Source organism: Schistocerca americana, chromosome 2, assembly GCF_021461395.2.
Source record: "Schistocerca americana isolate TAMUIC-IGC-003095 chromosome 2, iqSchAmer2.1, whole genome shotgun sequence".
Lineage (NCBI taxonomy): Eukaryota > Metazoa > Arthropoda > Insecta > Orthoptera > Acrididae > Schistocerca > Schistocerca americana.
Genome location: NC_060120.1, coordinates 35,226,415 through 35,243,712, shown reverse-complemented (window position 1 = coordinate 35,243,712; position 17,298 = coordinate 35,226,415). Strand labels below are relative to the sequence as shown.

The 17,298-nt window shown below is 40.4% G+C and overlaps 1 protein-coding gene across 5 annotated transcripts in view; it reads left to right on the top strand.

The window, feature by feature from the left end:
* LOC124596532 (lethal(2) giant larvae protein homolog 1) overlaps positions 1-17,298 on the top strand; it is a gene marked incomplete in the record, with an annotated part of 348,831 nt that overhangs the window by 227,840 nt on the left and 103,693 nt on the right. For all 5 annotated transcript variants that reach the window (XR_006978317.1, XM_047135707.1, XM_047135705.1 and 2 more), the window contains 1 exon segment: positions 14,036-14,183. Coding sequence is in view for 4 of the 5 variants with exons in the window: in XM_047135707.1 (XP_046991663.1) it covers positions 14,036-14,183 (148 nt within the window).

Here is a 17,298-nt window from a genome sequence, read left to right as displayed (position 1 = left end):
ATCTTTATTGTGTTTTCTTATGACTGTTATAGCGGTTTATAACATATATGCACCTTTTAATTTTGCTCTCAGCTAGTCTGTTATCAAATTACTGAGATTATGTGAATTGAAGTTAGTAGTGTAGCTAGGCCCAGCCTTTTCTGTCCACAGTACTTTGTCACTTACGACATTTTCATTGAGATATCTGCCCGTATCGTGTCTACAGATCTAAACACATTAGACTAGTATTTCCTTTCAAAGACAAGCTTATTCTCTTCCTCGTGCTCATTTTGGTACTCGTAATGGGTGTAAGGTTTCCCTTTACTAACGCTATATGCCCTTCATTTCCAGGAAAGGAGATGAACATACCATCCACTTGCTTAGTAGCTTGATGTTCTGTTTATTTGTTTCATCATTACTTATAAAGAAAGACAAGCAATTTCATCAAATTTGAAGCTTCTAAATGGTAATAAAAATAGCTAAATAACACACGTCAAAGCTCATAGTATACCTAACACTCAAGAGAATTTGATCGTTACCTGAGAGCAAACAGTTGATACCCTGCCATAAGACATTAACCATCACGAATTACAAGACACAAGAAAAATGAAGAAATTTCAGAATTGCTAGTCTGCTGTGCTGCGCTACCTGTGTGCTGACTCAGGGTGAACTTGCCATTGTCCGGAAACAGCTAGAAGCTGTTTTAGGTAGAGGCGGTCTTCCCTCTGACATTGCCCACTGTGTCACTCTGTAACAAAAGCTGTGACACTTCTAGTGCTGCCAATATAGCCTGGAAACCTCAATGTCACTGTGCCTTCCAGTGCACAAGTTGGGACTGATTTGTCAACACTTGAATATGATGTGTAGACACTGGTACAATTGCATATGTCTGAGCCCGAGGTGAATGTTGGAACAGGCCACGCAGATGTCTTATTACAAGTACAATGATTCTCACCAGTGTTCACAGCGTATTTGATCCAGCAAGGGATGGCTCTTATGTAGGGTTTAGTGGCCTACTTTGGGAAAGAAAGCCAGGGATACACTCAGTATGCTTGCCAGAGATGTTAAAGATATTCTGCCAGAGACTATTGGACACACTGGGTCCAGCCATATTGCCATAGCTCATTTTGTTGTGAGTGATGCATGACTCTGTAGTATGTGCTGAGATTACAGTGGAATCCAAAAGTGAAATAAAATGGATGAGGGTAAGAATCAATTGTGGATCAAATGTGGGAATTGGATGCTTTTACAGATCACCTGCTCAGGAGCTACAGATCACCTGCTCAGAAGCTGCATTGGCAGAGTGCTTCAAGAAAATTGAGAGTATCAGTAGTTTTCTATCATGCTGTTGGAGCAGGAGGAAATTTAAATTTGGCAGCTATTGAATGGGACAGTCATGTGATTGAAACTGGTGCCAGAGACAAGGATTTGAGTTATGTTTGTCTGGAATGTCGTATCTGAAAATTACATTGAGCAAACAAAGATATGAGGGCAATATCTTAGACAACCTAATAAGTAATATACCTGAACTTTTCAAATCAGTTATTGTAGAGGAGTGCATTACTGATCTTGAGGCTGTTATAGCATCATTTGCTACAGGTGTTAAAAGGAATGTTAAGAAAGGTAGGAGAAATATCTGATTAGTCAACACCAACTGTTTAGCTCTGAATACAGAGATGGAACGGAAATAGATAAAATTCAGAACCATTGTGCAACTCACCTTAGACCAGTATATGCTGACCAATGCTAGAAAGGAGAGGGACACACACATTGTGGTCCGGCCACTATGCTAGAATTTGCTCCAAAACCAAAGAGTATTGCAACACAGATTTAACGGAATTCAGTCTGACAAACAGAAACTGGGGGGAAAAAAAATTAATGAAGGAAGCCAATCTAAGAAATGTTTAATGGATTCAAAAGTAAAATTTTTGCCAACCTGTCTGACAAAAAAATCCTAACAAGTTTTGGAAGTCAGTCAGTGGATTAAAATCTATTCCAGCCGGTTACAGTTCAAACTGCCTGTCAGCTTTCCTGTGTGCAGGTGCAGATGGAGTAGGCTACCAATCAGGTGGCCCTATTCAATCACATTTTTATCTTGTTATGTCTTGTGTGGAAGCCATTTGCACTCTTCTGGAAGTGGGCACTTGGCTGAGGCATATACCGTATTTGTCTAAGATATGATCTGTCTGCCCCACTGCCCATGAGTCAGCTCTTGCTCACATCTGCCCACTTAAAATAAAACAGCCCAATCGACCAAGTCACTCAGTGTCAACACTAGTATCAGAACGGAATATGACAGAGAAGGCCGAAATACAAAATTCAGTCTTTAAAATATTCGCCATCAAAAGTAGTATGTTTTTGAATACTGTTTACATGCATTATATTTATTCCCCGTGTGTGTGTGTGTGTGTGTGTGTGTGTGTGTGTGTTTTAAAAAAGAAAAAAAAAGGTACACTGATACTGATGAAGGCAGTAATCCATATCTACTTTGTCCACATCTCTCATTCAGTTGATGATTACTTATTTTGCTGTATGCGGTGAGTCATGAAGCAGAGTACAGTATATTCTCATAGGTCACATTTTCTTCATTCATATCTCTGTCATACTTTCTGTTTAGAGCCAACTGTTCACCAAGTTAGCACACATTTCATGGAGTGCTTCCGTACAAAAAAATTTGGAAAATGCGTCTCGTTATATGAGCATCTCCCTCCATCAGCTTTCCTGTGTTCTGTTGCATAAGTTTCTGCAAGTTCTCTGAACAGAGATGAATATTAAAGCAGCATTAATATATCATTTATTTTTCAGTCCCTCTTGCACATATGACTAGTTTTGATCTCCCAGGATCATCATCAGAAGATCTATGTAGATTTGCACAACTGGAACCGAAACATAAACAATGTATTAAAATTGTTTTAAATCTCAATACAATTGCTGTTCTCTGTGTGTATTATGCAGATGGATAACTCGCCTCGTCACTATCTAGTGGAGAGTGTGAAAGATAAGAAACAGTTTCATAATGTGGAAAACAAACTTTCTGTGCCATTTCTCAATCCTACTTGAGCCTAGAAGCTAGTCATGGAGGCCAGCTGCCCCATATTAGTTTTAATCAACCCATTGCAGTTTTCTCTTTAGTACATAAATCTTCCTTTAAGACTTTTACTTTTGAAATATGTCTTTGGTGTTATGAGTAGTCAGCTTCTACAATTATCTTGTGTTACACAGGTTGAGTATCAGTGAATGTATCAACTGGCATAAACTCAATTTCTCCTCTGTTAAGTTTCTCCTTTTAATACTTTGTATCCGTTTCTGCAAACTATCTGAAAAGTTGTTTTCTTATGTGAGGTCCAATCAGTTAGAAAAATTCCAGTTAGAAAAATTTCAGGCCCTGAAAACCAGCCGTTTATGTTGTTATTTTAAAATGATACCAGTACATTTGTGTTGAATATATCTTAAATGATGATACACAAAAAAAAGACAAAGCTGTGGTGTTTACTTTTCATATTTATTTTAGTTCTGCGTTTGATTTGTGCGAGTTGCTGTCATACGAGTAAAGAGCACACAGTGCCTGTCGGCTGTTTATTCCCTGGAAATTTTTGAGAACATATCTTGTGGAGAATAGTAGTTGGTTCTGAAGTGACAGTTCCATTATTCTTTGAGAGTGGGATTATTGTTTTGTTTACTGAGTTTAACATTTTACCTTTAATCTTGTAATTGTGATGAGAAAAAAAAGTAATTTTAGCCTTATGAAGTTTCATATTTCATCTGTATATGAAATAAGTCTGAGCAGGATTGCTATAAAGTGGTGATCCCATAAGAAATACAAACATACAAACAGGTATGCAGAGTCAAATTATATCATTGGGTCAAGAGATGACACAGAAATGCGTGAAAAACATTTAACAGACCTTTGTGATGGTATCGAGACCCAAATTAAGGAACTGCAGTTGGCAGTGGAGGAGCAAGATACTTCACTAGTGAACACTTATACAACAGTTGACAGCAGGTGTGCAACGACAGGCAAGCTGCAAATGAAACAGTGCATGCCACAAATCCTGCCTGACAAACCAGAGCTATGGCTCACAATGCTGGAGATAGTATTTGAGCGAAACGAGGTAGTGGATGAACGCACAAAGTTAGACGTGGCAGTGAACGCATTAGATACCAGAGCAACTCCAATTGGTATGGATATTACACTCGGGCCCCCAATAGTTCAGCAGTTTACTTGTTTAAAAAATGTATTAGTCAGCATAATGTGTAAACCACTAAATAAACATATGCAGCAGCTGGGTATTGTTGGTGAAATGAAATGAGCTTGACAAGATACGGCATTGAGGCACAACCGTTTGCACAGTTGGCTGGAACGGTCAAGGCAGCAGTGATGACTTGTGAAGAACAGTATGTCCAAGTGTTAATAACAAAGGCTGACTAAAGTTTACGCAATGCTAGACAGTAAATGAGCAGTATGGGTAATGATAGTAGCAGATGGCTGTGTGCAACAACAGACAGCATCAATATGCAAAGGCCTGCAGGTAGATTTGATGAAACAACTGCTAGAGCTTACAGAGCAAGTTACTACATTGCAAAGGCAAGTGTCCTAGTTGTTAGAGAGCAGGACGAACTAATCTGGGCGGAGGAGGGACTCGTCTGGGCGAAAGTCGAGGAACAGTGATGTTACTGAAGTTAGCCGATGAGAGTGGCTGTGTTGGTATCGCCGGCAGTTCAGTAACAGAACAACAAAATGTATAGCACCTTGTCGGTACCCGAATGGCAGCAGCGGCTAGCAGTAGATGCAGCAGGCCACGATGTAACAACGAGAGCTCCTTCAGTGAGGATGTGAGTCCACCGAGGGACACAGTATTGAGAGTAATTTGACCAGCTTACCTACTCCGTTACAGAGTTTGACAGGCCCCAGCCACATCCCTGTGAACACATCTGTAAGTCACCAATAAATACTTCTTAATTTGGAGGTGGATTTGGGGTTTGCGGATGCAATTTGTGGTGGCAGTGGCACAGGCGCCATATTAGGTGTGGATTTCTTGTGACACATGAAGATTGAAGTAAATATATTACCGAGACCCAGATTAAGAAATACCGTGAAGTAGTCACGGATACACTAGGATAAAGCAGTTTCACCGTGGACCGCGTGCACAGAGGGGTCACACAGGACAAAAATGGCAGCACAGTGACAATTTTGCTGTGTGTGGTGCACAACACAACAAAGAAGAGGTGAGATCCAAGCTCTGTGTTGAACGACACAGTGCACCACATTCGTACTACGGCCGGTCAACCAGTATTGCAACTATGTTGGAGAAGCCCCGAATTGTTTTGTAGTGGCCGAGACTGAGTTTGAGGGGTTACTTAAAGCAGGCATGCTTTGTCAATTTGACAGCCCGCGGGTGTCGCTGTTACACTTAATGAAAAAGAAAGATGGTACGAGGAGGCCTCGGGGTGACTACCGGCTGCTAAATACCTGTACACTCCCAGATCATTACCCAGTACCCAACATCAGGGATTTTGTCAATGAGCTGGCAGGAGCAACAATATTTAGTGTCATCAACTGCAAAGAGGCATACCACTAGATACCAGTGGCGGAAAGAGACATACTGAAGACAGTTATCGTAATACCGTTCGGGTTATTTGAGTACATCCGGATGCCATTTTGCATCGAGAATGCATTGTAGACGTGGCAGTGGTTTATAAGACGAGATGCTAAGAGGGTTGCAGTGTTGTTTTGTTCACCTGGGTGACATCTCGGTGTTCTCAAAGTCAAAGGAGCTGCACGAAGAGCATCGCAGGACTGTTTCTGAGTGAATTAACAAGTTTGGCACAGTGACCGGTGAGGTGAAATGCACGCTGTGACAGCGGCAAGTAAAATTTCTGAGGCGTGCAATGTCAGCAGATGGAAAACACCCCCTTAGAGACAAAATAGCTATAACTGAAGAAATACTGTGACCAACTTATTGACAGCTTAGAATTTTAGAGGCAGTACATTTCTACCAGCAACACCTGCCAAGAGCAGGTGAGTCCCAAGCACTGTTGACAGCAGCACAAGCTGGGAACATTGTGAGCAACCGAAGGCCCCCATGGTGGAGCACAGAAATGCAGAAAGTGTTCAGCCAGGTGAAGACAGATATACAAAGGGCAGTTCTGTTAACACACCCAGTACCTCACACATCATTGTCTGTAGTGGTTGACACTAACCAACAATCATTAGGGGCAGCATTCCAACAATACACGGATAGGCATTAGTAACCTTTGGACTCCCCCCCCCCCCCCCCCCCCCTCTCTCTCTCTCTCTCTCTCTCTCTCTCTCTCTCTCTCTCTCTCTCTCTCTCTCTCTCTCTCTCTCTCACACTCACACACACACACACACACACACACACACACACACACACACACACTTACAGCAGCGCAGATGAAGTGGAGTGCGTACGTATGCAAAGAGATCCTGGATATTTATGAAGCTGTGAAATATTTTCATCCCTACATAGAAGCCAGGGCTTTCACAAATTATACCAAACACAAACCTATAATGTTTTCATGCAGTAAGTTGAGGGACAACAGTTCCACATGACAATTCTTACAGTTCAAATTTATTAGCCAATTGGCAACAGATTTAGGTCATACAAAAGGGGCTGCAAAAGCCATGGCTTATTTTTGGTCCAGAGTAGGAATGGTTTCCCAGACCACCGATTATGAATTATTGGCAGCAACACAGGCCACAGACCAACTACTATGGCTGTTCCAGCGGGACAACACTACCGAACTGCAGCTTTGGAAAATATGTCTATAGTGTTGTAAAATTCCCAGTAATTTAAAATCTAAGAAATATTCCAATGGAATATTCCCAGCAATATTCCCAAAATTCATAAATTCCTGGTAGTTCATGATTAATTAGCAAGATAGCTCAAAAAACTGTTAATAGGTAAAAGCAGTAATTATATCATTAAATTTTATATGGATCTGGACTTAAAATCCTTGTTAGAAATGAACACGTTTTTTGGTTTTCAGTGTTTTAAATATCAAAGAATTAGCCATAGAACTGCCAAGCATCGACATTTATGACTCTCACGTTTCCTAGAACTGCCAACATCAAAATAATCAACTTTTAGAAAAACCGAGTTTATAATTTTGATATGCCATATAGTAACTAACGTTACTGAAATACACAGGGACTTTCGTTTATTCAATTCATTAAGTCTTCCATCGGCATTAGAGGTATCTAATGATATAAATAAACTCGTGCAAATTTTGTGAACATTATTCTTGAAAATGACATTTTGGGGAAAAATTATGTGAATAACCTGGCCAAGATTTATGATTTACTTGAAAATACAAGTGATTTTATTCACATAGAACATGGTAAAATGTGGCTTAACAATCCTAAAAGTGAAAGTGATTGCGATATTTCAGAAAAGAAATTTATAAATCTTAATTCATCACATGGAATGAGAAGTCTTTCAATTCTGAAAGTGAAACACATGTAATCATTTATTTGGAAAATTTAAAAAATACTACAGATAACGGCCAGTTGAGAATTACACCTCCAGAGAAATATTTTGTAAGTTTAGGTTTCATTCAGAGAAATGTGGGGTTTCAACTTGCCTAAAAATAGTAGGCCTAGCGAGTATTTTAAATTACTTTTTCCACCAGACTTACGGTAAATTATGTTTTGCATAGAACTTGCAAGGAAATTAACACGTGGAATGATAAATCTTGGATTAAAATGTATGAATTTACTTGGTTAACCTAGTTTTAAGTTTCTTTAACTGTTAATAAGTGTTGAAACATTCAAATTCTAAAAATTTTCATGAATTCCCAATTCTTGGGGATCTTCCTGGGCCAATTCTTGGGGATCTTCCCGGGCCAAAGAAATATTCCTGGCAACATTCCCATTTTATAAATTCCCTTCCACTGGAGATATACCCAGCCCACATCACGATAAGTCTAGCTTTTCGCAAATATGTCTGGCATGGGCAAAGGTCAGCATTTGGTGCAACGTATCAAGAGGCAAACCTAGACCTTTTGTTCCTGAGGTATCATGGAAGATATCATTCATTGTGTTCATGGACTAGACCACCAAAGAGCAAAAGCCAGCATGAAACTTACTGCTTTGTGTGACAAAGTGCTAAGAGGGATTGGATCAGGTGCCAAAAGATGGGCTTGATGTGCCAGGGATGTAAGGTTGGTTAGCATGTTCACAAACCACTACGGAACAATTTGCGCACGTCTACTAACACATCATGGGACCACAGATGCCTTCGGAGGAATACCATTATTTACTGATGGCTGTGGACCAATATATGCGATGGGCAGAAGCGGTGCCACTTGCAGATGTATTTCCAGAAATAGTGGCACGAGCATTGTTTTCTACATGGATTGCACAGTTCAGATGTCTTTTGAATGTGACTTCAGGCCAAGACCGCCAGTTTGAATCAGCATTATTTTGGAACTAGTCAAACTGTAAGGATTCACACGTCACCACTCAGCTGCCTACCACCTGACAAGTAAAACCATGATCGAGAGGTGGCATATAACTTTAAAAGCTGTTCTGATATGCCAGGATGAAAACTGGACTTCAGCATTGTCAATGGTGTTGTTGGGCCTCGGGCCCACTTGTAATATGGAGTTGGAAGCTTCCATGGCAGAGTTAGTTTATGGGGAAGCACTGCAACTGGCAGTGGAGTTTTTTACTGCACGAACGGAAGAAACCACCTTATTGCCAAGCCCTGCACAAAACAAGGTTATTGCATGGCATAGGCAAACTGTTCATGCACAAAAAACTAGATTCTTGCTCTTGTGCATGATTAGGGAGAGATGTTGTATGACTGCTGTTCCAATCGCCGTATTCTGGTCCGAATAAAGTATTACTAACAGGTGAACATACAAAACAGATAGAAAGGAACAGGAAGCAGTGAACTATCTCACTAGACAGAGTGAAACCAGCACACATGTTGTTGCCAGATGACAACATAGAGTGTGAACAACAAAAAGAGATGCCATTGATACTGCCTCCAGGACAAGAATAAGTGATGACAGAAAATGACACCCCACCACTTCTAGCAAGTGAGGTGTGCCAGAGGGAGAAGAAACTGATTCTGGTATGGTATTCCAGGGTGGGTCAATGAATACCTGAAAATTCCCATATGTCCCTCGAGCTCTACTCTACTTCAGGGAGGCTACAGGGAGGCTACGTGGGAGTCGCCATCACGCAAGTAAAGTGCACATGATGCTTGTCGGCAGTTAATTCCTTGGAACTTATGTATTGACAGTTCCATTATTCTTTGCGAGATGGGTTATTATTTTGTTTGTTGAGTGTGACATTTTACATTTAATATTGTAATTGCGGTTACAAAAAGAAACAATTGTAGCCTTCTGAAGCTTAATTTTTTTTCATCTGTATATGGAATAAGACTAAGTAGGATTGCTATAATTACAAATTTTATGGTAATGATGACAGAAAAAAGTAAAAGGTGAGTTCTTGAGCAATTGCACACATAATTGGCTTTTGCATGGAAGCATCTGTAGCGTAAAGAGAGAGGTTATGGTCAGGGCAGTACCAGCTTGTTTCTTGCCTTCTTGTTTTGCTAATAGATTGACTCGTCTTCTTTGAAAAAGGTCTCGCAAACAGCTTCTTTGTGAGATTTGTCTCTAAAAATGGTGAGATGGAGACCAATACAATCAAAACTAAGTAGTAATTACTGCAGCTTTATAAGGTATGTTCAAAAGATTCCGAAAAATTTTTCTATGCTTACTTTCATTTATTGTGCATGGTTTCCTTTGAAATACTCTCCTCCTTAACTGATACACGTTCCCAACTCCTTTTCCACTTCCTGAATCAGTCTTCGTACACCTTTTGCTGGATCGCATCAAGCACCATCTGTGAATTTTCTTGTCTCTTGTCTATCATTGCAAATCTTTGTCCTTTCAACAAGGCTTACAACTTACGAAATAAAAAAAAGTCCGCAGTGGCCAGGACGGGAGAGAATGGAGGATGAAGAAGCACCGTGATTTCATTTTTTGTGCAGTAGTCATGCACCAACAGGGATGAATGTGCGGGTGCATTATCATGATGAAAGAGCCACGAATTTTCCCATCACATTTCAGGGTATTTTCTTCTCACATTTTCTGACAGGAGTCATAACATATCTCAATAGTACCTTCTCTTAACAGTCTGCCCGTGTCATGAATTCGTTATGAACTAATCCTGCAAAGTCAAAAACAACTATCAGCATGGCTTTGACATTTGTCCTGACCTGACGAGCTTTTTTTGATCAGGGAGAACCTTTCCTGACTCACTGTGAAGATTGAACCTTGTGGTCACAACAGCGTAACTGTAGATCCAAATCTCATCACCAGTTATGATTATCTTAAGGAACATATCGTTCTCATTTGCACGATCTGAAAGCTCTTCACAGATTGTGAGATGAAGGTCTTTCTGGTCTTGACTCATGAGCCATGGGCTGGGCTTGGTGGCAACATGATACATTTCTAGGTGCTGTGTTTGGATTCCATGACATGATCCAATTAAAATGTTACATTCTTCTGTAATCTCTGTCATTAAGTCCTTGATTAGCCCGCACAATTTCGTTGACATTTGTGACAAGAGCGTCATCAGTACATGTCCTGAACGAGGATCATCTTCCGTACGGCCATTTTTAAACCATGGGAACCATTCGTAACACAGAGTGCAGCTTAAGCACTCATCACCATAGGCTTTCTGCATTATTTGGTATGTCTCTGCAAAGGTTTTCTTGAGTTTCACACCAAATTTAACGCAGACGTGTTGCTCCTCTCTCTGCCGTCTTGAAATTCGCAAACTGTGCGACACACTGTTGTACTCAACACTGCACTGAACAATAACTAAAGATGTACAACGATGAAACTTCCGCCAGTTACACATTAAACATAGACATGTGCAGGGGATGCCAACAGCATTTTGTTCCAACATGCCACGGGCAGAAAATTACAAATGTTTCAGAATTTTTTGAACAGACCTCATATCTGTAGTAACAATGTTTGAGACAGAAAATTGTAACAGACTGAATCTTACCTGAATAGGAGTTTTCTTCAGGCTGTTAACACTTGGCCTCTTCAGGTTCCAAAATTTCTTGCTCACTTAAAAAATATGCCATATTTGCAGCAGAATTACAGCAAATAGCAAAACCTAACGCGCACACACTAGACTTCTGATAATATGAGCACACAATGGCTCAGTCAGTGGCAACAGCAGATTTTACTTTCAGTTCTGGTTCTTTCAAGGTAGTTCTAGAAATTGACAACAGAAGGCAGCAACTATAAAGGAACAGGTAGCAAGACATCCAAACAGTGTTGTCATACAAAACTAGTCCAGTTTTTGAGAGGTGATTTGCCTGTATATCGTGAACCTCATACACCGAGATATAGTCGGATGCTGTCCTTTGAAACCAGTATTGTGTCCCAAGTTGGGAAGGGGCTTGGTCGCAAGTTACAGTGGGCCTTCCTCATTTAAAATCTTCTAATGCAGCTAAAATTCAATGTAGGATACACTATGAACTTCAGTGATGATGATCTTTATTTAAAATAAATTTTCTCCTTCAGTCACTGAATTGAAGGAATCTCAGCTGTAACTTCAGGCAGAGTGCGGAACATATTTTCACAGAAAACAGAAGTGTTCCAGAGTACATATCTATACTAATGGCCTCAAGTATTTGCGCAAGCCATCAGGAGTTAAATACCAATGAAACAATAAAATTGGTTGGAGCCCATATTATTCACTTTGTTGATTGGCTGGCTGTATGAATAAGATTGAGTGGTTTAATTTGCCATGAATATCATCAAGTCTTGTATTGGGAATATGAAGAAAACTGGGCATTATCCACTTGCATAGCATTCGGGAGGACAAAGGTTCAAATCTGCATTCGGCCATTTAGATTTATGGCTGTGAAGTCTTTCATAACGGAGTCCTTGGATAAAAAGGTCTTGATGTACATCAAATTCAGATAAAATCCCGAGCTGCATGACAGCCCTCCTTAGCTCCTGATGATGACGATGAAGGCAGTCATTGAAAGCTTGGAATTGTATCTGAATTTTACATGGCAAATAAACTGGAAACTTTTTATCTGTTGAGATTAAATTTTCCACAATTTCCCTAAATTGCTACTAGCCAGTGCCGGGATGGGTGCTTTGAAAGTGCAGGGTAAGTTCCTTCCCCGTCTCTGAAATGTTACGAGCTTGTGCTCTGTCTCTAATGACCTCATTGTCGGTGGCATGTTAAACCTTATCTTCTTTCCATCTGCTTGTTTACAGAAGTCATATAATGAAACATTCCTAAGTTGCTGAAAATTGCTTCCCACCCTTGACAACAACAAAAAATGCCGCTAAATATTTCTTCTTCCCAAAAAGTTTTATCATCTCTCTCACATTCTTTGGAGTCTGAAGAAGTTGGAGCTACACATGTTGTAGTTTACGTGTTAAACTACATGCTGCAGGCCTGTTACTTAAAAATTGTATAAAAGGATCATCACAATTTTTAGAACCAAAAATTCAATCTCATGTGTGATTTCTACTAGGATTTTTTACTCTGTGCAAATACGATTGTATCATTTTCTTTTCAGATTTGTAATGTTCTCAATATAAAACAGGATAACAGGAGGAACATATTCAAATACAAATAACAAGTAACACCTGGAGGCACCAACAAGAGAGACAGTTCACGAGCATCAACAAAAAATTTCACCATCAAATATTCCAACTAAGCTAACCAAACTGCGATGAGCTACTGGATAGAAGGGCCAGAAATATGGCTGTGAGTGTTAAGATGTTCACAACAGGCAGGGCCCTGGGAGAGAATCACCATTTCAAAACACTTCTATAACACTCAGGGACTGATCACATAGCATAAGTAAACCCTTTACAGAACTGTGAGAAGTGGAGAGTGGTGCACTTCCACAGCACCTGTGGCGAGGTACAATGGGATGTCCACAGCCACCAATCTTTACTTCTTGAAGACACAATGGAAACTGAGACGACTTATTCGAACACTGTTTCTGCAGTGTTGGGGAACGTGCAGTGTTGTAAAATTTCCTGACTGATTGAAATTATGTTTCAGACTGAGCCTCAACCTGACCTTTGCTTTCATTGGCCACTCTCTAAAGCTAGGATTACCAAAGCACAATATGCAACCCACCTTCACAGCTTCAGTTCTGACCGTACTTTTCTCCTATGTTGCAAACTTCATGAAATATTTCCTGCAAACCTAGCTGGCATACCACACACTTATCTGAAGTTTGGCCAAGTTTGGAAAGCATCAAAGACCTCTTGGCAGAATGAAACTGGAGTTGTGAAGCTGGATCAGAAGTAGTAATTGGATAGTTCAGTTAGTAAGAGCATTGCCCTCAGAAGACAAGGTTTCTTCTCATTTCAGTTCTTTTATTATACTGGATCTAACAGTCTCTAATATATTATTTTCAGTATTGGTGAATTACAGTAATCAAATCACAAAATACATTGCTGGAACTTAAACACAGAAATTCAGAATAAACCAGCAAGACGTGAAAACCGGTGAACTGCAGCAAATCGGGCTGCAGCCAACCAGTCCTTGTATTGAGCACTTAAGGTGATGGTCACATCTTAGTAAGTGCTCTGTCCTCTCCTTCCTTGGTATTAAAAGCTGTAATACATCAGCATATTGATAGGTTCCAGTATAACTAAGGTTAAAAGTCAGTCATCGGCACAAAAATATTTGTTCTCGGAAATTTTATTTCATGCTACACACTTTGGAAGCATTCTTGACAATAACTTTGTTGTTGGCTTCACGTAAACACCAGCTTTCCACGCTGTTCTGAACAATATGCCAAGAAGTGTTAAGTTTATCAGATGACAAAAGCATTGTTATAAGAAAGCTGCATAACAAGCCATTTTAAAAGTATTTAGTAATAAAATGTTTCTCCCTACAGAATCATTTTCATAATTGATAGAAGTGTTTTGAAGTTGCTGTACAGATTATCAGTGTCACTCTAAAATGAAGGTCATATGATTAGAAATTATTCTATTTTAGAATTTTTTATTTACTCAGATCTGTCTGGTGCCGGAGATGCTCCAATCTCAAGACGAAAATCTTTCAAAAAGTCATTACGTGAATCCTTCAGACGCCTCAGGAAGGGACGATCGACGAGACGCACTGATAAACGAGGAGTTGCATCACCGGTGCCAAAGAAAGATGGGTATGTACAATTTTTTCAAGAACACAGAAATGATAAATCATAGTACATAATGTCACTTGTTGTTGTCACAGTTCAAGAAGGGAAGTAGGATAAAGTTTTCTAATTATAGAGCAATCACCCTAATATAACACTGTCTTAAGATATTGAAAAAGTTTATTATTGTTGTTAGAAAACCAGTTTGAAGAGGAACAACACGGTTCAGAATCAGCAGGGGAACAACACATTTCACATTTTTAGTTAACACAGTTAATGAAAAGTATTGACAAAAGGTTAAAGATCTCTCAATTGTGTTTCTGTATTTGTAAAAAACTTACAACATCGTGCCAAGGTGTAAGATGTGGGAGTGTTAAAAAACTAATCCTTCCAAACTTGCTAATAAGAAAGATCCAAATGGTATATGATGGCTGCAAAAGTTGTTACAAGCAGGTAATGGATGATCGAGCCGAATCAGGTCAGAGGAGTGCAACAAAATGGTTCAAATGGCTCTGAGCACTATGGGACTCAACTGCTGAGGTCATTAGTCCCCTAGAACTTAGAACTACTTAAACCTAACTAACCTAAGGACATCACAAACATCCATGCCCGAGGCAGGATTCGAACCTGCAACCGTAGCGGTCCTGCGGTTCCAGACTGCAGCGCCTTTAACCGCACGGCCACTTCGGCCGGCAGGAGTGCAACAGGGTAGTGCACTTTCCCCATAATTTTTTATTGCACTTATGGGTGTGATTTTAAAGGCGATACGAAATTGTTATCTCAGTGCTTTAGTCTTTGCTGACAATGTAGCTATTTGGGTAGAAACAGAACTAGAGGTACAGGGAATCTTGTATGAATGGAACTCTAAGTTTAAAAAGTATCAGCTGATAGTAAGCAAGAGCAAAACTATTGCAATGATTATGTGCAGGACATCTGCTCAGAGCAACCTGATGCTAAATGGACAGAAAATTGAATGTGTGGGTGCTTAAATTACCTGGGAAATACAATAGCAAGGAATGGAACTGCTAGACTAGAAGTACAAAACAAGTAAAAAATTGATCCAGTTTTTTCATAAAGTGTGTTGCCAGAACAATACTTGGATGGAAATCTGCAGGAGAAAAGACCTATAGGATGATCCAGAACAAGGTGGATGAATCAGATTAAGGAATCTGAAGACTAAAGGAGAAAACTGGGGAACAATATGAAGACAAGAAGTATATAAAGATAGAGCAAAATAGAGACAAATTGTTCATAAAAACCCTATCTGGCTTGCTACAAGGATACATTCTTGTAGTGGGGGGGGGGGGGGGTGGTACTGTCTCTCTTCCCCACATCAATCACTGTTCCAGCGCCTACTACTTATATCTTTTGTTGTTATCAAATTCTCTAACATTTCCACAATTATTAAAAGTAATTCACTTTACAGGCAGACCACAGATGCAGAACTGTGCATTTAGCAATTAAATTGAAACACACTGTTATTAGAGGGAGATTTGATAAAATGAGGTAAATAGGCTGCTTTCTCTATTCAAAGATTTCACAGGTGGCAGTTCCTCAAGAACCTTCTAAAGAAACAAATTGGTATTCCTTATTAAGACTGAAACATTACCTTCGATCTGATCCATTTTTTGAGTATGCACTAGTTGCACACTATAGATGTTATGCTTTTGTATGCCCCAGTAGAAACCATAATTCACTTCCTGTTTCAGCTGTTATTACCAAAAGATCTGTACTGTGACAACAACACTGTTCTGTAACATTTGTTTTAGCCCTTTAGGTTGTCTCGTTGGTGAGCAGAGCAGAGAAAAGCTTAGTATGTACCCTGCTTCGAATGCCAGTTCAAATACACTGTTGTCATTTGATGGAGTTCTCCAGGTCAGGTGTGTGTGTGTGTGTGTGTGTGTGTGTGTGTGTGTGTGTGTGTGTGTGTGTGTGTGTGTGAGAGAGAGAGAGAGAGAGAGAGAGAGAGAGAGAGAGAGAGAGAGAGAGAGAGAGAGAGAGGGGGGGGGGGGGGGAAGAAAAGAACAATGAATACATCCTAGTGGAATGCAAATATTTAAGAATTAAAGGTAACAACTTGCCAAATGGTGGAGGCACTGAGTCATTGAAAGGCAAATAATAAAACACAGAACTTTGTAAAAACAGTGGACACACGCATAAGGTCCAAGATGGAAGGAAGACAAGCGGCATTATAAATATGCATTGTGCTGGTGCTGCACCTTGACAGGGATGGGGTTTTCCACTGGGTGGAGTTAGTGAGAGGAAGGGACTAGTAGGAGGCTTCAGGGCGGGTGGCTGTGGGCTGTGTTTGGAGAGACCACAGGTGCGCAAGATGGAACTGTGGCATTGATTATATTATTGTGGCCACAGGTGAAGTGCGTTGTGGGCAGCGCACGATGAAGTGGAAGTGCCACCTGCGAAAGCCCCCATATCAGTACCAGCTCTGCTGTAACATCTGCACATCATTTTTTGCATGTGTGACCACAAACCTGTCTGTCTACCTGAATCAGTGACCACCACCATATTGTGAGGCAAAGAAGAAATTTGGCAACCCAGTGGTGAACGCATGGCTTAGCAAAATACTCTCGACTTAAGTGGCTACTTTATTATCCAAGCCATTTATATTCTCACCACCACCACCACCACAACACTAGCCTCTTTGAATTATGTCAATGAGAATTGTCTTTGCAACATACCCTTCAATCCAGCAACCCTTGAATGCACTTTGCTAGCCCCTGCCCCAACCCCAACCCCAAGCCCAAGCCCATCTCCATGTTGGCAACATGACTGTAGTATTACTCATCCTGCATTCACACCCTCTTCTCCACAGTCACCCTCTTCCTACTTTCTATCTCCACCTCAATGTGCACTGCACACATCTTATGGTTGTCACATTCATATCCCATGCATCTGCTTCCTTCTCTCTGTCTGTTATCCTCCCTCCCACTCTGCACCTCCTTTTCCCCTTTTCCACAGGACACAACCCCTCACCCCAGTCAAGCTGCAGTGCCAGCACAAAATAGTTGGATGGAATGGTATAGCTGCACAGGTGTGTGTGTGTGTGTGTGTGTGTGTGTGTGTGTGTGTGTGTGTGTGTGTGTGAGAGAGAGAGAGAGAGAGAGAGAGAGAGAGAGAGATATCT